This window comes from Pholcus phalangioides, unplaced genomic scaffold, assembly GCF_987345545.1.
Source record: "Pholcus phalangioides strain wild (caught in Gottingen) unplaced genomic scaffold, Ppha-v1.0 ptg000030l_1, whole genome shotgun sequence".
NCBI lineage: Eukaryota > Metazoa > Arthropoda > Arachnida > Araneae > Pholcidae > Pholcus > Pholcus phalangioides.
Genome location: NW_028301620.1, coordinates 2170120 through 2192625, shown reverse-complemented (window position 1 = coordinate 2192625; position 22506 = coordinate 2170120). Strand labels below are relative to the sequence as shown.

At 35.3% G+C, this 22506-nt stretch overlaps 1 protein-coding gene across 2 annotated transcripts in view; it reads right to left on the bottom strand.

Annotated features, from left to right (window-relative positions):
- Positions 1-22506, bottom strand: part of LOC149067442 (uncharacterized) — a 148527-nt gene that overhangs the window by 69267 nt on the left and 56754 nt on the right. For both annotated transcript variants that reach the window (XM_089252671.1, XM_089252672.1), the window contains exons 12-15: positions 18572-18638; positions 15955-16088; positions 14897-15091; positions 7107-7229 (exon numbers count right to left, since the gene is read on the bottom strand). In XM_089252671.1, coding sequence (XP_089108797.1) covers positions 7107-7229; positions 14897-15091; positions 15955-16088; positions 18572-18638 — 519 coding nt within the window. The remainder of the gene's footprint in view (positions 1-7106; positions 7230-14896; positions 15092-15954; positions 16089-18571; positions 18639-22506) is intronic.

Genomic DNA, 22506 nt, shown 5'->3' with positions numbered 1-22506 from the left:
ATATGTGTAAGTTTGTGAAGTTGAATATAAAGCCTACGGTAAGAGCTTTAACAACTAAATTGTCTATGCTATATCTCACTATATTACTCATGGCACACGCACACACATACAAATCTAAGTTTTCCGCAGATAATTTTACTCATGCGGCTTATATGCATAGGGACAACAAAATTATGTCTTGTACAGGTGAGAATTTCTTCTGATGGCAGGTGAGAAAATACACCTGCTATTAATACACATGATTGCACAGGGGCTATTAAATTTTTTTAATGAATGGACCTGTGAAAAATTGTGGCCAAGGTGTCGATAGAAAATAACGAACTAAGCAACCCTTATTCTCAGATGTGGGAGTTGCTATCTATCATATATATAGCTGCTCTATCTCAAAGCACTGTAGACTGTGTGGGATGACAGTTCAAAAAAGGGCACAGGTCCAGGGTGATTTATTTAATAGGTTCATTAGATCATCTCATACTTTATGGTACAGACCAATGTTTCTCATAGTATTCAGATCTTGGAAGGAGCAATTGCCATCCTCTGGAACTGTCTGGCTTGGAATCAGTTATAAACAGTAGATCCCAATCCAATTAGCCCTGGTATGCAAGATATAACAATGATGTGACAAAAATGGTCACCGTAGCTGCGAGGGATGCTAGCTTGTTACCATAATATTTTCATTATCAGAGTGTGTACCACATAATTTAATAATAAAAATTTTGTGAATTTTTGTTTACGTCTGCTTGTCTGCCTGAATAAGCTTTGCTGGAATCTTACAGCAAATACCTGTTGGGTATCATTTCTACCAGTGATGCCCACTGCACCATTGTGTTCCGAAACAAAAAAAGAAGTCGCTATGTATCAATGGTAACAACTATATCACAGTTAATGAAGTAGAACTAGCAGATAAAATTTGGACATTTGTGGTCACCATCCTCATACAAAAATACACACACATTTCTAGGCACAATTATAGTGTTTGGACCACTGCTTTATAGAGTATGACAAAGTTTTTTCTTTTAAATTTATCCAGTACCATGGTCATTTTATTCCAATAACATCACTTAACCAAAATTTACTATTTATAGCTAATTCTGGGCTGATTTTCTTCCAAAATTGAGAGGTTTGTTCTCAAACAACTTAGTGCAAGGGCCCAGCTGAGGTAGCGATGTGTTTGTGAAATCACAGCACTACCTTTCTTTCTTTCATGTAGAAGTGTTAACTCCAGTCAAAAAGATTTTGACAAGACGTAAGCCTATTTTGAAAACTAAAAAATATGCTTTGGTACATCAGTCAATGCTCAGGAAGTGCTACTCATGATCCAGATCAGAAGTGAGAAAATTATGTTGAATGAGTATACAAATATACAAATACAAATACAACGCCACAACAGGCAAAATGCCCAACGAGGTGGCTGATAAAAAGATGCCCATAAAAATATGGATGTCATATATTTGAAAAATATAGCAACCCAATTAAAAATGAAATTAGCACAAATTATAAACAATATATACACATGATAAAATATTATACAATGCCCATAAAGAATACCTATGGTTGTCTTATTCTAAGAATGGATAGCTTCTCGATTTACCCCAACATGTTTATCGTATTTCTTTTTAAACGTGTCAATTGTGTTACAATTTACTACCTCAGGGGTGAGCTATTCCATTTATTAACAACCCTATTAGAGAAAAATTCCCTGCGACACCATAACATTGCATTGTCCCTCACCAATCGATACTGGTGTCCCCTTGTAAAAGCAGTCGATTGGCGGCGTACTAAAAGTTCATGGTCCATCCTATCCATCCCATTGAAAATTTTGAACACTTCGATCATATCTCCTCGACACCTGCGTTCATCCAATGTAAACATATTCAAAAAATGAAGTCTCTCTTCATAACTCAAGCCCCGTGTGCCAATAAGGACACACGTAGCTCTTCTCTGCACCCCTTCAACCAAGTCTATGTCCCTCTGTAGGTATGGTCTCCAAAACCTTACAGCATACTCCAGTCCAGGACGAACTAAGTCTCGAAAAAGCGGAAGAATGACTTTAAGAGAACACCAAGAAACCTTTTTGAAAATGAGACCAAGCATTCTATTTGCTTTTTTGACAACCACTGAACAATGTTCAGAAAACCTAAGCCGCTCGTCTATGAGAATTCCCAAATCTGTGACCCTAGTTGCATCTGGGATAGTCTCACCATTCAACTCGTAAGAGAACCGTGGGTTGTTCGAACCAGAATGAGCGACCATGCACTTATCAACGCTAAACGTCATGCTCCATTCAATTGCCCATGCTGCAATCCTGTTTAAGTTGGTCTGGAGCAACTCCTATCGTTTTCATTCCCGATTACCCCCATTAGCTTCACATCATCTGCGAATTTGCTAGTAAACCCATCGATACCCTGATCGAGTTTATCGATAAAGAGTGAAAAAAGTATGGGGCCAAGGACACTTCCCTGAGGAACTCCACTTGTGACGTCTGTCCAGTCAGAGAATTCCCCGTTCACCATAACTTGTTGCGACCTATCTCTTAACCATGATTCTATCCAATTCAGCAAGTTGCCCCCAATTCCAATCCCGTGTAAACGCTTCAAGTGTTGTATCGAAAAAATGTTTTTGGGTCAGAGCCAATGTTATCTGCCGACCTAGATTCAACTTCCTTTTTACTATCCCTTATCGCTTTCTTCAACAGTCTTCTTTTATCAGTAAACAATGATAGGTCACCTCGTCCACTTTTATACTCTCTGAATGCTCTTTTCTTTTCAAGATAAAGGTTCCGCACACTATCCGTGAACCATAGAGGATGCAATGTACAAACACGTTTTTTTCGAACAAAGGGTATGACGTCATGCAAAACAGAGGACAGCTTCGTACTAAATTCTTCCCATTGACTTACCACTATATGACTTACCACTGATTCCAACCGGTCTTTGAAAACTTCCGCTAACATTCTTTTCAAAACATCAAAGTTAGTTCTCCGAAAACAAGGAACCAGTCTTTTGTTATCAACCTTACCCAAGGAAAAGTTAGTGAAATCTGACGATACGATGATCACTGGAAGAAAACTCTTCCCCCACCAAAACATGTTCAACTAGATCCTCAGAACTAGTAAGAACTAAATCCAAAATAGCAGTACCCCTAGTGGCTTCTGATACACGCTGATACAAAAAATTTCTGAGCACCAACTTAAGTAAGTCTTTCATACTGATTTCCAGATGAAAGGTTCTCCCAATCAATACCTGGGTAATTGAAATCCCCTAGTATGAGAACCCTCTTTCACTTACACATGTAGGAAATTTCATCATGCAATTTGGCGATGTAGTTTTGATCCCTATTCGGTGGATTGTAACAAACCCCAGCAATGAGTTTATGACATCTTTTGTTCTCAAGTTCAACCCATATGGTTTCAATATCACTTCTCTGCACGTTACACTCTCTAGCCTTCAAACAGGATTTCACGTATATGAACACTCCACCCACTTTCCCATCAGATCTATTTCTCAAAAAAGTATCGTATCCTGAGATGTGTAAGAAAGATTCATCCCCATCGTTTACCCAAGATTCTGTAATGGCTATAAGATCCAAGCCCTCCACAACTATCATAGTTTCCAAAAAATATTTCTTATTACCCAAGCTCCTGGCATTTATTATCACACATTTTAATTTGCCTGGTGATTTTAGTGTCACTCGAGAAGCCATCCAAGTCAGAGGTGGGTAATTCCCGTCAGTACTGTTGTGATTATCATTAACTAACCCGCATTCCAGACTAAGTGGTCTGGGAGTAAAAAACCTGACCTAAGTCTATCGTAAACCTCCCAGACCCCCCTCTTATTTAGATGGATCCAATCCGAGTATTTAAGATTAACATTTTTTTTTCTCAATTTTGTAGACATGATTCTTGCTGGAACCTTGTTAGTTCTTGCAATTTGGCTATTCAAATTTTTCATTCAGAGAGAAAAATTTGAGAAATAGCTGCAATGTTTGGTGGGATTGGCAATTTAACACTTGTTATTTGACGGAATTGGAGATTTAACACTCGACTATTAGACAGCATTGGAAAAATTGTTATTTTGTGGAATAGTTTTTACTCAAAAAATATAAATTCAGGTTTTTAACAAAATTTCAACTACACCATAACGGCGTGATTTTCATAATCAAAAACCGTTCATAAAGAATGTTTGTTCCTAAAGTTAGAACACTCATTTTCAACCCACCACCAATGTACTATTGTTAGTATCAAGAAAAAAAACCACATAAGAGGACATTAGCCATCCATTCTAGGATAAAATTGAGCATGGGAATTAGCCCGGAAAATACAAAAATTGATTTTAAAAAATATGTGACCTATATTTTTTGACTTTTCTGTCATCTTGTTCTTGTTTCACTACTTTTCCGACCCTTCGTCACTTTTCCATGACACCCTGAATTTACCGACCGGTTTTTTTGTCGCAACTCCTAATGGCAAAAAATACAATGGATTCATCATTGCTGGTTTTCCAGTGCGGTAATATGTTCTTTCGCAAACTTTTCTATTCTGTTAAAGGATACACAAATTTTTCATTAAGTAAGTGAAAATTGACGCAATTTCAAAAATAATTAATGTAAAGATGCATAAATCAAAGGCGTCAACTTTTTTTTCAGGTAAAATAGCTGGAAAGAGATCGAAGGATATTTTTATTTGTTCCATGGATGAGCGGCAATTCGTGTAGTTTTACCCCATTTTATACATTGTCAGAACCCTAGGTGCTGAATCTTGGGTGGGACTCAAGCTAATTCACATTTGTGGCTTCAAGAAATCAAATAATGACATCATCTGTAACATTACCATTAGGCCTTATTTTAGTCATTTTTATAGATTTTATTTTGTCTCAGAGGTAGAACCGCGAAATCGTATGCTGACGATCGGCCATCTTGTTTACATTTTGATTGTTGCCAAAAATCGTGTTCTAGTGTACGATAGTAATTTTTTGTATGCAAATTAGTTTTATTTCAGTTTGTCCTTCCGATTGGTTCCTATTATAGTGCATGATGGGAACGTATTTTCTTCAAATACCAGCAGTGTGCTAGGTACTGCCTGGTTTATTTCTTCGAAGCACTCAATCTTACTAAGGGCATTGAATGGTGTATGCTGGGTACCCTCACTAACATAGTCATGTACTGAATGTCTCACTGCGTGCCTCAGCACTGTTTGAGTCACCTTGTCTTTCTGCTTGCTCATCGCCTTATGGGTTGACCGGTAGCTTGACCAGATGCCTCTCGCCGTGTTTCCACATCGTCCTGATCACTCTGCCTGTTCTCCAACTCATTGTCTTGTGGTCTGTCCAGTAGCTTGACCGGAATTACCTCGTACAGCCACATCTGGAATGTGGACTAATTGGACTTTACCATAGTGGATAGATGCCTGTTGATGTCCTCTTCATCTCTGTTCTTTTGCCATACCTACATCGGTGTTTGGATTAGACTCTTAAGTAACGAAGCCTCAATATCCGGAAATGGTGAGAGTGAACCATTTTTTTTAACTTTGTTGTTAGAAATAGAACTCTAACAAAGACTTAATACTGATAAGCAAGTTAAAGAGAAATGTTATTTATGTGTATGGTCTGGTCTCAAAATAATAGAATGCGATAAATGGTGAAAACTGTTTTGTCTTTTTATTGTTGTCATCTGTTTGACAAATAAATCTTGAGATAATTAATAAATAAAAATGAATCCGGGAATGCAATAAATAACTCCTAAATTAATGAATTCATTTCAGTCAAAAAACCAACTACTAATAATACTAACCACAAATATGAAATTTATAAATATGCAAAAATCTTTCAGAATTATGATGACATGTTCAGAAACTGTTCATCAAAAAGCTAGATAAATATAAAAATAATGATTTTTTTTTTTTAAATATTACTGCATACAATTATATCAAAATTATATATTTTTTATGTGTATTAATGTTGTAAGCATTCCCAGAATATACTCACATCATATTGTTTAAATTTCACTAAATCTGATGTCATTTTATATTGAACTGTTATACATGTCTTGAATTTTTTATGTTCTTTTTCTGTAATTATATTGCATACCTGGAGGCTCAGTATGTAACACAAATTCGTTTTGGTTTCCTGGAAGGACTACGTTTTGGTTTCCTGGGCCCACATAGTGTATATTTGTAATATGTATATACGTCTTTTTCTCTTGTATTCTTTTTTGTTTGTTACTGTTCAGTATTTGTTTACAATTTTAAAAAAATTGATCGTTGCACATTGAAAAGTCTGCTTCTGTTGAGACCAGGGGTGGATTTAGAGGTCGATGTTGAGAGGGACGATTTTACAAATTGTTGTGAATTGGGTGACCGTATGTCCCACATTTTTCGGGACAGTCCCGTTTTTTTTGTTTTTTCTCTGTCTCGACTTTTTTGAGAAAAATGCCAAATTTCCCCCCATTTTTAGTTGAGGTTTTCTTGAATTTATTTAACCAAAAACATTGATACAGGTAATTCTCAATGGATTCATTGAATGCAATATTAAAAAATCCAAAAATTTCACGAATTATCTCATTTCACTTGGGGGGGGGGGGGGTGCAATCACCCCGATCCCTCCCCATAGATCTGCACCTGATTGTGACACAACTTCAAAGTTTCTTGCGGGAAAATTTTGTTTTGGTGCAAGATAGTGCAGAATTGAAGAATTTCAGAGTTTTTGTACCAGAATGTAGCAGACGTCAGAAATTGTAGCAGTTTAATGCAGATTTTCCACTCATGGACATTTAAGGATGTTAGATACCTTGTCAATACAGCTTAAAGGGTTAACACAGTTGCGAGTACATACGGACTATATTTCCAAAGCCGTAAATTTTATTAAAGTCAAAAACATCAATAAGTTTTATAAGACGTTAGATTAATTAAGAGTCAAAAGCTGAGAAGAAGACCAAGTTGTCAAACCGAAATTCATGTTACATAAAATTACTTCTCCCCGTGTGAAATTCCAAGAGTTTCAAAGCCTATTTTTATGAAAAAACTTAATGTAACTAATTAATTTTTTTTGGCTGCATTCAAATAATACATCTTATAACATGGTAGCAAGTGGAAGTAAAACAATAGTTCTTACTGGCACAATAAGTTCCTCACTCAATACATTGTTTCTTTCCACAATCTGATGCGTTATTGTAACATTTCTTACAAAAATCACTTTTTCAGAACTTTTTGGAGTACTCATCACAGATTTCAGTCTCTAAAAATAAAAATAAAAGAAATTAAATTTTAACGTAATCATTTTATCAAACTGAAAAATAGGCACTATGGGGAAGAACAGGCAAATTTATATGATCTTTTATTCATCAATACTTTTAGAATAAATTATTGATTGAAATCACTTATTTAAAATGAATTTAAATGAAAGTTTTGTGTCAGAACAAACGTGCAATAAATAAGCAACAAAAAGTAAAAAAATTATATTCCGAGATGTGTAAAAAGGATTCATCTCATTATTTGTCCAAAAACTCTGTAGTGGCTACGAAGTATAGGCCCTCCAAAGCTATTATAATTTTTTATTTCCCAATGTAGGCTTGTCCTAATTACTCAGGTCAATCAAAGTTCTACTGTATATGTGGAACCTCAAAAATCTGAACCCTGAAAGTTTTCGGATAATCAGAGGCACGGAAAATTTTTGAATTTCTTTCTTGAAACCATCTTTTCTGTTTTTTTATCTCCAAGAACCCAACTTCATTTTTTTCCCAGGAGTACTACATAGTATGTACATATTGTACAGTAATTACAGATTCCGCAGAGAGCAACAGGTCTACAACGGAATACTATTAAATCACTACACTTCATCATAGTTCTCCACTTTACACTTCATTCATGCATAGTTGGAAAAATTGATGACAGATGGCAGCACTGCACATAACAAACATTACACAGAAACAAATTTCATTACCTGCGCGCGCGCACACACACACACACACACACACACACTCTCTCTCTCTCTCCAACATGTACCAATTCGTTAAAAGTTCTGCAGAGGAATATGCAGGGCTCGCACTCAAAAATGAGAAAAAGTAGGAAAACGCAGGACTAAAAAATAGGACAGGGGAGGGTAACCTCCTTAGACAACATAATCATAGCAAAATGAAAAAAAAATCCTAAAAAAAATGTTTTTTATTAAAAAAAAATTTAATTAAAATTTTTGTTTTTAATTTTGAACTTTTTTTTTAACAGCATTTTCAGTATCCTATATAGATTGACTCAAGCCAAAGCAAAATGACAAATGACTTGGTTACAAAACCAATTTTTGGCCAAAACAGTGACCACAGATAATTCTTTTCTGTCTCTCCTCATATATATATATTACATTCTTTTTTGGAGTCGTCCAAAGTGCAGAGTCTGTCAACTCTCTTCGACAATGAACAGCAAATTTTGAAGACGTACGTTTTTAAAGAATGATGCTCTTTCGAGACCACTTTCAAAAGCACATTATTTTCACAGTGCAAAATGTGTAAATTACAAGATCCGATGTAAATAAGGCAAGATGAACCAGATAGTTTTACTGCGTTCTCCATCCTTTTTTAAAGGAATTGGTTCACATTTTACTATTCAATGTCAGTGTAATGTCAAGAGCCCAGATTATATGCACTAAAAAAGTGGCAAAATATGCTCTAAAAATATACAAATATGCACTTACAAATTAAAAAATATGCACTTGAAAATGCAAAAATATGCACTTGAAAATGCAAAATGTGCATTAAACACCCCAGAATATGCATTAGAAATCTTGAAAAAGTCAAAAATTTCGAAATATGTATAAAAAAATTAAAAAATATGCATTGAAAAAAATCATGCAAAAAAAGCAGATGTGTTTGTAAAATGCATGTTTTATGTTTCTTAATGCATATGTATTCATTTACAAAAAAATATTCCTTCATATACATATATCGCATATGCAAATATCTTCTACATATTTTTATTCAACCATTTTTTAATTTTCAATTTGTCGTAGCTGCTCAATAACGAAAATAGCATTAACAAAAGAATTTCAACACTATTTCTAAAAAAATTTAACACTTTGACAAATCTCTAAAAATAGCCTTACAATAAAACGGTTAATATTCGTAAAATATTTTATAAATATCTATTAATTCACTACATTTCACCTGCGGGGAAAAAACCAATGTTATGAAAATATTATAAACAATATTTATTTCAAAAATGATAAAAAAAATTGAGTGAGAAAAATACGCACTTATACTAAAAATTCTTTGATTTTATGCATTTATATGCATTAATGCTAAAAGAAGCCGAAATATGCATCTGCATATAATCCGGGCTATAGTAATCCCTTTTGACAAATGAAGCACTTCCATTTCTAGCTCTTTGCTGAGCATTGTAAATGTTGCTTATGCCTCTTTATGCCTTAAAAATACAGAAGACAACTGAATGCTATTGGGCAGCATCAGAATCACCAAACCTAGAATAGGCCTATGTACCCAACTGCTTTGTAATGCAAACTGTTGTTTAACCTGTTTGCGCCATAATTTTGAATGATGAATGTTAGTTACTGTCCAAGACCATGAAATAATAAATGCAAAATTATTTTTCTCATCCAGACAGAAGTTTTTAATGACTACTATACTTGTGGAACCCTCAAACTAAGCAAATGAAAAATTAATCAACTAAATGGTCCACGTACACTCACCCCAAATAACCTTAAAAACGATACAATTTCTGCTTCGGCAGAATCATTAATTGCATTCTCCAACATTTGCAATATTTAGCAATATATCAATGATTCTCTGCTGAATTAAAATAAATTGCAAAAATGTTGTCGATAGGATTTGGTGGAAAAGTAGGACAAAAACTAGAAAGTACAACATTTTACCACGAAGTAGGAAAAGTAGGAAGAGTGGGAGCCCTGAATATGGATAAGGTGCATTTCTGGGTTAGTAGTAGCAATTACAGTTTGAAAAGGAATAGGCAGCCCTCAGCGATATAATTTGTGTAATAAAATATTAGACTCCCTTGAATGGACATAGATCATTCTAACTTTCGATGGGGGGGGGGGGGGGGTGGTGTCACAGAGAAAGAAGGACAAGCTTGGCCTTTTCTTTGTAATGGTAGACAATGTCATTGTCCTCTAATTGCTCAGATAAAATCATTGGAAAGGTAGTTTAAAGCTGTCAGTGTCTCAGCGGCGTTCACCATCAAGCAAGCCCATCCCCAACTCTCTTATCTTTGCACCCTTTTCACATACTTCATTTTTTGAAGCAAATCATATGGCATCTATATTTCATTCACGAATAAAAATACAGTAAGTATGATAATATTGCTTTTGCATGTCTTTTTTTTAAAGTAAAACCAACATTTAAAGTTTATTGTTTTTTAGATAATTCAAGTTTTCAATAATCCGGGGTAGCCTCTGTACTGCCAATAATGTGTCCGTACTCGATAATGCGCTACACATTATCGAGGCCCTACTGTAATATTTCTTTCTTGCCTGGAATTTACACCGGGAGAGGGAAATAACTGCAGAAAAATGGGCAATAGAAGAAAAATGGGATTGTATAGGACCAGTCACACACAACACGTGTTTCCCTGCACAAAAGGTGCTTTTTCAAGGTCACGCAAAAAAATACACACAGTTCCATTTTTTTTCCCGTGTTTTTCATCAGTCAGAGTGGCCACACAAGGAAGTTTAACACGCTGCAATTCTATTTTTTATCCCCTCCATTTTTTCTTCTTTTTGCTAGAAATGGAGCATTTTGATAGTAATGAGTTGATTATTATAACAATACACAATCCACCCTAGTGTAGCATCATTAGAGCCTAGATTGTACGCGTAGTGTTCTGTAGCACGTCTCTCAGTTGAAAACCTTGACATAGCAATATGGTATAAGGATCCAGAGCACAAGAAGAAGAAAAGCCTCAGGAGAAGGAAGATTGCAAAAACAAAATTGGACATTCGAAAATAAACAGAGGAGGAAAAGTGTGTGTGAAAGCGATCGAGTAGGATCGTCGTCTCATGTTTACGTTCTTATTTTAATTTTTTTATTAATAAATTTCTGTTTATGTTTGTCATGATGAGTGCTCACTATTCAAAGAGCATAAGGTCACTACAGTACGTAGTAAAAAAAGGCAAAATATGCACAAAGTATCCCAAAAAAATTTGTCAAAAATAAAAAAATATGCATTAAAAAATAATAACCATGTACAAAAAAATAATCATTGAGTCAACTGAGAATTAGCGAAGTGCATATTCTAGTAAACTGGGTAAATAACTTTTATACATGAAAATTTGTGAGAACAGGTCATGACAAATTTTTGAAAATATTTAGCAAGTTTACTACATTTATCTATGGTATTAGCACTTTACACAACAGCGTATTCTTAAAATTAGTGCATTTATACGCACTAAAGCTGAAAAAAGCTAAAATATGCACAACATTTGGATATAATCCAGGCTCTAAGCTAACCGGGCTAGTGGAAAAGCAATGCTCTAGTAGAAATATATCAATGAAAATACTATTTAGTTATCGATTTATTTAAAATTTGTTACCCATATTTTTTATGGTATAGATTATGGTATATCCCAAATGCCATGATGTAATCCTACACTAGGGTTGCCAACCATCCTCCTTTTTGATGTCATTTCAAGCGTCCTCCTACATTTTGGAAAATTCATGCTTTTGTCTTCCTTTCAGGAGTTTCTGGAGTTATTTTTCTTTTTCTCTGGGGAAATTCCCCCCCCCCCCTGCTTTGTAACATATTTCTTCATTGATATGAGTTTTTTTTTTCCTTACCACACACATTCACCAATAGCTTGGAATTCACAATTTTTTTTTTTTTTTTTGCTTTTTCTTAGCGGTTCTGTTTTATTAGAATTGGGAAAAATTATTGTTGTGGCTGGTTTTATTGGTTGGAATAGTGGCACCACCTATTGTGGAAAGTGATGTTTTTAAGAATGCAAGTGCAGGCGTCCTTCTTTCTCAGTTTTTGAATCTGGTATAATCCTATCCTATCTTATATATAAATGTGAAAGTATGTATGTTCTTTATACAAATCTACAGTTTTAGACCGATCATCGCCAGATTTTGCATATATACCAAACAGGACTGGGATTGAACCGAAGGCTACTTTAAAAATTCGTCAAAGCTGGGCAAATGCCAGAAATGGGCAAAAAACTGTCGGCAACAATGGTTTTGGGACCTCAACAATTACTTTCGGAACGTTTACTTTGGTTACAGTGGTTCCCAACAATGAATTTCATACATGTATATGCCTTTACAATAGTTTGTCACATCTTTAACGCTGCCATCATAACAGTTTATTCCTTTATAATGGTTTGTCACTTTTCCAATCCTCCCAGTAATTAAAAAAAAACCCGGGAAGCGCCAGATATTTTTGCTTGCATGTATACAGGGTGTTCTGTAAGTGCTAATGTGGCCTTTATCTCATCAACCACCCATCGTTGAGGTATAGTTTCAATTTAAAAAGTGCTTAAAAGGAGTTTGAATAATATTCACTGCAGAAGCTGGACATATGACGTCACTAACAACAGAGAACAACAACTACGACGATAAAACAGGGAATAAAAATGTTCAACGCCAGCAGATGAATTCAATGCTTGCCTCAAATCATCAGCACTCTACTTCACCAAACACCAACTCTGGCCATATCGCTACATTGCAATTTACTGCCATTAGTGAGATGGGTTGGAAGTGAAGGTGCTGTCTATTGGTGGTCGCCTCGAGTTTGTTAGGACATCAAGACTCTGGCACGAAGCTAAAAAATTATCATTATCCACCAACATGCGAGTTCAACTGCAAAATGGCTTAGCACTGCTATCATTGCAATGGAAGAATTCCCGTAGACCCAAGCACTGGACTGATAACGTTCCCAAATGGATTTTGCCAGTTATTATATATATATAAACTCATTTCAAGAACTTGCAGACAAAGTCTTCCCAAACATTCAACAAAATCACCGAAACCATGAGTGGCTTTGTGAGAGTGCGATTCTGGCACCGAAAAATGACAGTGTGAACAAGATCAACGGAAAAATCCTAAAAATTATTCCGGGAGACTCCACATCTTACAAATCGGTTGACACTGTCACAGACACAGCGCAGTCCGTTCTGTATCCTGCAGAATTTCTGAATTCTTTGGATATTCCGGGTGTGCCACCACACAACCCTCAAAGTCGGAGCACCTATAATGATTTTAAGAAATTTGGAGATACCGATACTCTGCAATGGCAACAGACTTTGCGTGAAGAAATTGCACACTTACATCATTGAAGCAACGATTCTAACTGGATGTGCTGGAGGAGAAGACGTCTTCATTCCACGTACCCCAATTATCACTGAAGAAATGCCATTCACTTTAAAGCGATTACAGTTCCCGATTCGTTTAGCTTTTGCCATGACAATCAACAAAGCGCAAGGCCAGTTGTTAGTAGTGGCAGGTATCAACCTACATGAGCCCTGTTTTTCACACGGACAGCTTTACGTCGCCTGTTCGCGTGTTGGTAATCACAAAAATTTGTACATCTACACACCAGATGGAAAAACAAAAAATATTGTGTATCCACAAGCGATTGCCTCAAGTTTTTAATTAAAATATTTAAAAATGAAAGTAATTTTTTTTACTTAATGCAGAAATATTTTGATTAAGAAATAATTAATAAGCTATATATATGTAATTTTTTTACAGGGCGGGCAACGTCGCCGGGTATCAGCTAGTGCCAAATAAAGTTTAAAAATGCATTAAAAACAGCTTGCACACATGATAAAATAGCCAGACATCAATGTAATTGAATAAAATTTTATTCAAAATAAATGAAATTGCTCAATTCATAAAATGAAGAAAAAGATTAAGATTTTATTGACTAAATCTTATTTGAAATTGAATTTAGAAATTTTAAATAGAATTAACTGCCAAGGCACAGATCCATGAAGGAAGCAAAAATAATCGTTAAAGGGATCTCTCACGGCCTTTTCTATGAATACTACAACCCAAGATTTCTTCACATGCTGCAACTGCTTTTCTATCAACTGAAATGGTATTCATTATTGTATGTGGTTTCTTAAAAATAGTCAATTACACAGTGGTGCAACTCTAGCATAGGCGTGAAGAGAAAGAAAAAGGTGAAGTGCTGTGGATTTATTTAGAATTATCATAATGCTAAATAAATCCAGAGCACTTCACCTTTTTCTTTCTTTTCATAGGTTATGACAGGGCAGCCAATTAGGAGCTGGCACTGTGACGTTACAAACCTTGCATTTGCGTGCAAAATAAGCTCTTCGTATGACCAGAGAGGTGGAAGCTGCTTGAAAACAAGTTTGACATTCAGCTCTCGCAAACTCTCCTGTTCATTCATAGCCTAAAGCATTTTTTATTGTTTTCTGGATAATGCACGATTTTTAAATAACCGAGATGCCCTCAGTCCCATCCACCTCGGATTATCGAGGCTTTATTGTAAATGAGATAGATTTCCTTGGATTACTGAAAAACAATCGAAAAAATGCAAAAGAAAAATTGCAATGTAAAAGATATGTTGTTTTAACTTAATAATTTTTCAAACTCAAATGATTAGTATTTGAAAGGAAAAATGAAACAGCCTTCTTCAGGATAAAAAAGTAGAAAAATAGGGAAGAAAAAAAGAAAAAAAATCTAATTCTTTGAAAAATCTGGAAATTCACACTTTTAAGATTTGGATTATCACTACTCTACAGTACATCTTTGTTCTCCTCTAAGAATTCAACTTACTACAGGAAAAAATGGTTTTGTTCATCCTTTCTCTCCTCATAACTTATGTCAATGAGCTTCTTGAAGTATTCAAAATTTCTAGAATGTAATAATGAAATAAGATTGAAATATTTTTTTAGATTTAAAATCTGGCACTAACCTCACTGTTTATGGTGATACCAGCAGATTTCAATAAACCAATCAGATGTTCCTCATCACTGTAAGAACCAAGAGAACGTTTCAAATTTGGGAAAACTCCAGTCCATGATTCAACTTTAGTTTTTACTTCCTTATCATCATCAGATTTGTATTCCAGCTTTGCTGGAGTCACATTCATGGATTTTTCAGTCTGCATCTGAAGAATAATAATATGTTTGATGAATCAATTAAATATCACACGTTTAGGGTTCAAAAAATAACTAACTGAAAATCAAAAAGGAAAAGTTTTGTATGCTCTACAGCAGTGTTCATAACTTTTAACAGGAAAATATAATGCAATTCTCTCTGAAATATTTACAATTGCACTTGAGTCAGAACGTGCATTTATTGTGCTAACTAAAGGCTATTTTATCTTCTTTTTTTTAATACAAAATTTAGGTTTTGTACGAAATCAAAATTTAAATCAACCGTGACCATTAATAACTATGGCTAGGAAAGTCTAAGGATTAGTATAATGTTTAAGAAGAGGTTAAGCTTCTCTCCTGCAACAAGCTACTTAATTTCCACTGTTTTTTTTTACTATTGACATGACTTTGCAGATTGTTCATACTTGGCAAAACCAGACCATTGGCTTGAGCTGATTATTCTGGTCTTGTAAACAATCACCATTAGCAGATTAGTCTGCTTGCAGGTGGGGGAAAAAATAAACTTCTCTAATTAAAAAAAACCTTTTTACTAATTTTTAAAAATATAAATTTAACAAATTTTTATATTAATAAACTTTTCTAATTACAGAATTTTTCGACTTAATATGTCATTGAGTTTAGTTAGCAGGATATATAAATATTATAAAATTCTACAGAAAATTTAAAATATTTTATTGAGATTACTTATGTCTCTTTTTGAAATAAAAAAGAAACAATCAAATTTTCCATAGCATAAGTTATGAGCTTTTGATTTCATCATTGTTCTATGTTAATAACTTTATAACTTGTTCAAGTTTCAGTACTTTTTGAGAAGAAAACAAAACAAAAATTACTGATTAGAAACAAACATTACAGTAGTTTTTCTTCTTGGTGTGTGACTCCATCTCAGAGACTTTGAATGCACTGAAGCAGCTGGTGGGGGTAGCATTTGAGCAATGGTAGATTCTACTTCTGATGATAAAGATTTGAGAACTTCTGACTCATTATCTGAAAAAATATTTTGCCACCATACATATTATATGAAGAATTAAAAAAGATATTTTAATTCACACATATGAAGGTAAACAGGGTTTAACATTTGCAGTACACTAAAAATTTTTATATAAATAAAAAAATTCAAAGTTTGAATTCAGTATATAGTTGTAATTCCAACATGAGGCTATCCGAAATGTTAGTTTTGAAAAAAAAAACCCGATATATATTTTTTTAGTACACAAGGTGTTTCAAAAGGAATCACCCGATTTGAAATGTTCATATTACGAAAAACATTGAATATAGACACTTAAGATTAATTTTATATTAGAAATGAATTACCTTTTGGGTGAGATAATACAATTGAAAGCCAACGTAGATGAACCCAAAATTGCAAAGAACCATGGCTATACGCGTTTCAGAACTATATGAAGTTCCTTCATCAGTAGCAGAAACAAAGAAAAAAACTCCTTATAGCGGGAGTTACTCGCTGTTGTAGATGAAAGAGTTGAATTCAAAATGAACCGGCAACTAAAGAGTAGAGGAGGAGAATGGAAGAAGAAAAATGGCAGAGCCAATCGCAAACAAGAACGTGATGCTGATGGAGAGGAATAATTATTGTAGAAACTGTTGCCAGATTTTTGAGAAGGGTAGTGTGCTAGTTACGTCGTCAACCAACTGGTTTGTGTTTTTGTTGATGTGGATTTTGTAATTTTATATTACATGGCTGATCATAAAGTTTTTTTACAAACCAAATTAAAGGTGCTCAATATGTCCACATTGGGATGCATGGCATATGTCTATACGGTAGTCAAATTCGTCCCATACTTTTGTGAGCATGTTTGCATCCACTGTGAGTGGATTTTGTTTGGACTACGTGTGAAATTCTGTCAGATGCGCTCCACATTTTCGTCTGAGATGCAGGGACAGCCAGGGGATTTCCCTTTACACAGATAAACCATGTTTTGGAATTGTTTATACCATCACCTAATGCTTTTGAGCAGTAGAAAGTTCAACACTAGGGTATTGTCGACAAAAAGCATGATGAACAGTTGTTATGAACTCACACTTCGTGAAGCTTAGAACACAAAACAATTTCTGTTGTGCCGTCGTCATCTTGACAAACATTGAAGTGGTGGCCGAAGGAAGAGCGTTAACGCTATCTGTCGGCTCTACTTATACATTATTCAATCAAAATGGATTAAAAGCTGAATAGTTGATTTTTTTAAATCGGATGATTCTTTTTGAAACACCCTGCATAATGTTCTCATGCCAGAAGCATGAATGTGCAAATTTACAGAACGTTGAAAATGACATTTGAATGTTTACTCTACCATGTTACTCTATGAGTGTTATTCTCTAATAAGAGTGAGCATTTCCCTAACATGCTTTGTAACATGCATTTCAATAGGGGTTAAACATTCACGTTTCTCGGAAAACTTTGATAGCAAAATAAAGGATTCAAACCAACTGATAAATCTGAAAAGTTGAAATCTCTACATTCATGCTTCAGGCATAAAGGGGACAATATGTAAAAAATATAACCTAGCTAAAATAATATCCTATTTAACTGAAAGAAACCTCTCTAAAATGGTAAAAAAAAAATAAGAAGAATGGTATTAGCACTCCTGCTTAACCTCTTCACACCTGACACCTGAGCCAAAACTGACTTGAAAAAAAAGAAAGATTGATTTGTGTTTATTGTCAAAATGCCCTTTAAAATGAAGTTTTTTTAATTAATCGATTAATTTTATAAATTAAAAGGGGAATTAAGAATAAAGGAGAGTTGCTAGCCTTACTATATATAGGACCCTATTTGAGTTAGGTCCACATTTGTATACGTCAAGTCTTAACTTGAAAAAAGAATCATTGACCCTTCAAGCTGGTTCAGAAATTTAAATGCCAAGGCCTATATATATTCGCAGTATTTAAATTAAAAAAAAATTAAACTTGTGTAGCTCTGCTGAAAAAAAAAGTAATTTATATATTTTTTTCAATTTTAATTCTAAAATTGTAAAAAAAAATTGTTTTAGTAAAATGTCTACTCCATGCAATAAAAATTCCACTGTCAGTGACGTACCACGTACTGAGATTAGAGCAGAGGAGTTAAAAACCATTTAAAACTGTTAAAAATGAGGTACACATATGGGTAGGCTACCTCTGAAGCAAAGAGGATAAGTGTTATTTTAAAAAAATCTATAAAATTATATAATAAAAATATAACACTAAAGATATTTATAAAATTTGTGGTACTATAATACCATGATGCATATGAATGTTTGCTGAACACATACAAACACATCTAGACTAGTCATGTTTGTAAATGAAACTTTTTGTATGTTTTTCATACTTCACCTACTTTTTTCTAGAATAATTGGTGAAAATATCATGGTATAAAAAAATTACTTCACGATAAAAATGAACATAATATAAAGTTGTATATTCAACTTGAAATTCCGAAAGCATATCTTCACCAGTAAAAAAATTGTGTGGCTTACCTTTAGATGGTAAAACAGTAATATCTGGCAAAATTTGTGTTTCTGGATCCTTGTTTTCAACAAGCGGCTAAAAAATATACATAATTTTAATCTGGTATAAATAATTTATAAGCAAAATTAACGGCATTTAACAAAAGAAATATTTCAAGCAACAAATTGACATGATAGGAGTCAGCTACATGTTAAGTTGATTTAGACAATTCCTTCCAGACACTTGAACTGTAAACATACATATCTTTTACTCACATACCAAAAACTTCTAATTATTTTAGATGAGAAGATGCGTGTAGGGTACTTTTAGGTACCAGAGGACTGGGAATGAAAAAATATCATTCCCTAAAGATGGATTCACATCAACCATGACAATCAGCACCAAAGCAAACAAAGGAAAACAACTGTGGTGGTCTGGACATTCCTTTAATACTTTCGGGTATAAGCCCGCGCCTGACTCGGGATGTTGTTTTTGTTACAGGGAACTAAGCCCAAGTTTGACTCGGACATAACTTTTAACTCTCGTAGCTATAAAATGGCTGAATATATATGTTCCAAGTGTTTTTAAACATAATCTATAAATCTTCTAGTTCCAAAAAATATATATAGATGACAGAAGCCAATGAATGTAGCTTTATGAAATGATGTAGGAGTAAGTAAGACGTGGAGGTCCTAAATCTTCTAAGAAATGTATGTGCAAGCAAAGCACCAGGACCAGATGATATCTATCCCAGGGTCCTCAGGGAATGTGCTAATGAATTGTTGGGGCTAGTCGCACAGATATGCAGGAGTAGTGTTGCTGAGGGTATCGTCCCAAGGGATTGAAAACTGGCAAATATTGTTCCGATATTTAATAAGGGTAGTAAAGAAGCGGTGTCCAATTATCGTTCAGTGAGTTTGACGAGTTCCCTCTCGAAAATTTTGGAAATTATCATCAAAAGGCAGTTTGTGAAGTGGATAGACGAGAATAATGTATTGTCGGATAATCAACATGGGTTCAGAAAGGGGAAGTCATGTGTAACTAACCTCCTTTGCTTCTATGATCACGTGACGAAGGCTTTGGGTAAGGTCAAAACTGTAGATGTTGTTTACCTTGATTTCCAGAAGGCATTCGATCGTGTCCAACATGGTAAACTCTTGAAGCGTTTACACGAGATTGGAATTTGGGGCAACTTGCTGGATTGGATAGAATCGTGGTTAAGAGGTAGGTCGCAATGAGTTATGGTGAACGGGGAATTCTCTGGTTGGACAGGCGTCACAAGTGGAGTTCCACAAGGAAGTGTCCTTGGCCCCATACTTTTTTCACTTTTTATCGATAAACTCAATCAGGGTATCGATTGGATTACTAACAAATTTGCAGATGATGTGAAGCTAATGGGGGTAATCGGGAATGAAAGCAATAGGGAGTTGCTCCAGACCAACTTAAACAGGATTGCAGCATGGGCAAATGAATGGAGCATGACATTTAGCGTTGATAAGTGCATGGTCGCTCATTCTGGTTCGAACAACCCCCGGTTCTCTTATGAGTTGAATGGTGTCACTGTCCCGGATGCAACTAGGGTCACACATTTGGGAATTCTCATTGACGAGCGGCTTAGGTTTTCTGAACATTGTTCAGCGGTTGTCAAAAAAGCAAATAGAATGCTTGGTCTCATTTTCAAAAAGGTTTGTTGGCGTTCTCCTAAAGTCATTCTTCCGCTTTTTCGAGGCTTAGTTCGTCCTGGACTAGAGTATGCTGTAAGGTTTTGGAGACCATACCTACAGAGGGACATAGACTTTGTTGAAGGGGTGCAGAGAAGGGCTACACGTGTCCTTATTTGCACATGGGGCTTGAGTTATGAAGAGAGACTTCATTTTTTGAATATGTTTACATTGGATGAACTCAGGTGTCGAGGAGATATGATCATCTAAGCCTCATCCTGGCCCATTGAGCTATATGACAAGATCTGTTAATTTGACGCTGAGTGAGCAATCCCGCTCAAGATGTTTTCTTTAAAAATTAAATGTCCCTATGTCAGTGCTGCGAAATGGTTGCATATAGAGCTGTGCCATACATCGTCATCATTGTGTCTCCTCTCCTGGGGGCCCTTGCTTATCCCCAAACTAAAACAAAAAAAAACACATACCAGGGGTTCCTACTGGGTGCCCATAAACCATATTATCTACTAATTCAATGGCATTAATTCGTCTAGTGTGAAAAAATATGCACTTGTAACGTGCCGATGGTCCCCCGGCGTAAAAGTCCGTAGTCGCCGGTACGTAAATCTGTTGTTTACATTAATATTGTTACTATTCATTGGCAGCGGTGATCGTATGGCGACGATCAAGGCCGATCGTGATGTCCGCCTGCGAACGCATGCAAATGAGGTGACCTTGAAGCCGATTGGCTTGATTAGACACGTGCGGTCAGAAGTTTTTTCCTTTAAATACCGGCCGTACGTTGTAACAGGTCTGATTCCGTGTTCATCCTTTGTTTGTTCTTTTCAATTGAAGCTCTCTAGTAGGACGGTTCACCGTCTTGCTACCGTATCCATTGGCCTTAGGCTGGGAAACTAAGCTGATAATTAGTTAAAATGCAATAGTTTACAGTGTCTGAATTTGTTTCCCGGCAGGTCCGGAATCAAAAACATTATTTAATCTTCACAGTCAAAGTTCTTCATTGCTGATCAAAGTGGTCCGGCCCTCAACCGAGAGGCCCCCCTGGAGCTGATCAAGGTGGTCCGGCTCTCAACCGAGAGGCCCCCTGGAGCTGATCAAGGTATTCCGGCCCTTAACCGAGAGGCCCCCTGGAGCTGATCAAGGTATTCTGGCTCTCAACCGAGAGACCTTCACTGATACTTGCGGGGAAAAGCTACGTCGAAGTGACTAACAACATCGGATGTCCGATCAGCACAAAAGTTTGACTGTTGATGATCATCAATTGGTGAGCCAGTATCTTTCTGTTAACGTCAAATAGAGGGTTCCACGTTATACTAATCTATTGTTAAAGTTGATTAACTTTATAATTGAATTTAATAAATAATATTTCATGCGAAAGTTTATTTTCAATCATTTTCCACTTGTCGTTTGCCACCTTATTACTGGATATTTCGAACCGGGCAAGCAACTCCCATAAGGGATGTTGCACACTCAATATGGTATGCAATATCTTACGCATGAAACATACATTGACTGAACACACTGAACATACATTGAAACACTTATAGCCATATTACCATGGCGCAATTATGCCAACTTTGACACACAATATACGCGATATACATTATCGTGTATTCAGCTCTATCACATAACCCAGTCAAACTTTATTTAGTGTATGAGATTTACAATCTCAATTAACTCTTATAGGTAAAATACCAGTCATAGATATATCCATCAGCAAAAGTCAGCAAAAATCAACAAATTCAGAAAAAAAAAAAAAATTAAAAAATAATATTCTCGCAGCCTGTCATAGACACAAGTTATATAAAATTTCAAGGTACCATTTGAAATCCTCCGCATACAAAAAAACCATACATACGTATGACATATGATCGAAGTGTTCAAAATTTTCAATGGGATGGATAGGATGGACCATGAACTTTTAGCATGCCGCCAATCGGCTGCTTCTACAAGGGGACACCAGTATCGATTGGTGAGGGACAATGCAAGGCTATGGTGTCGCAGGGAATTTTTCTCTAATAGGGTTGTTAATAAATGGAATAGCTTACCCCCGGAGGTAGTAAATTGTAACACAATTGACACGTTTAAAAAGAAATACGATAAACATGTTGGGGTAAATCGAGAAGCTATCCATACTTAGAATAAGACAACCATTAGTATTCTTTATGGGCATTGTATGATATTTTATCACGTGTATATATTGTTTATAATTTCTATTAATTACATTTTTAATTGGGTAGCTGTATTTTTGAAATATATGACATCCATATTTTTATAGCCATCTT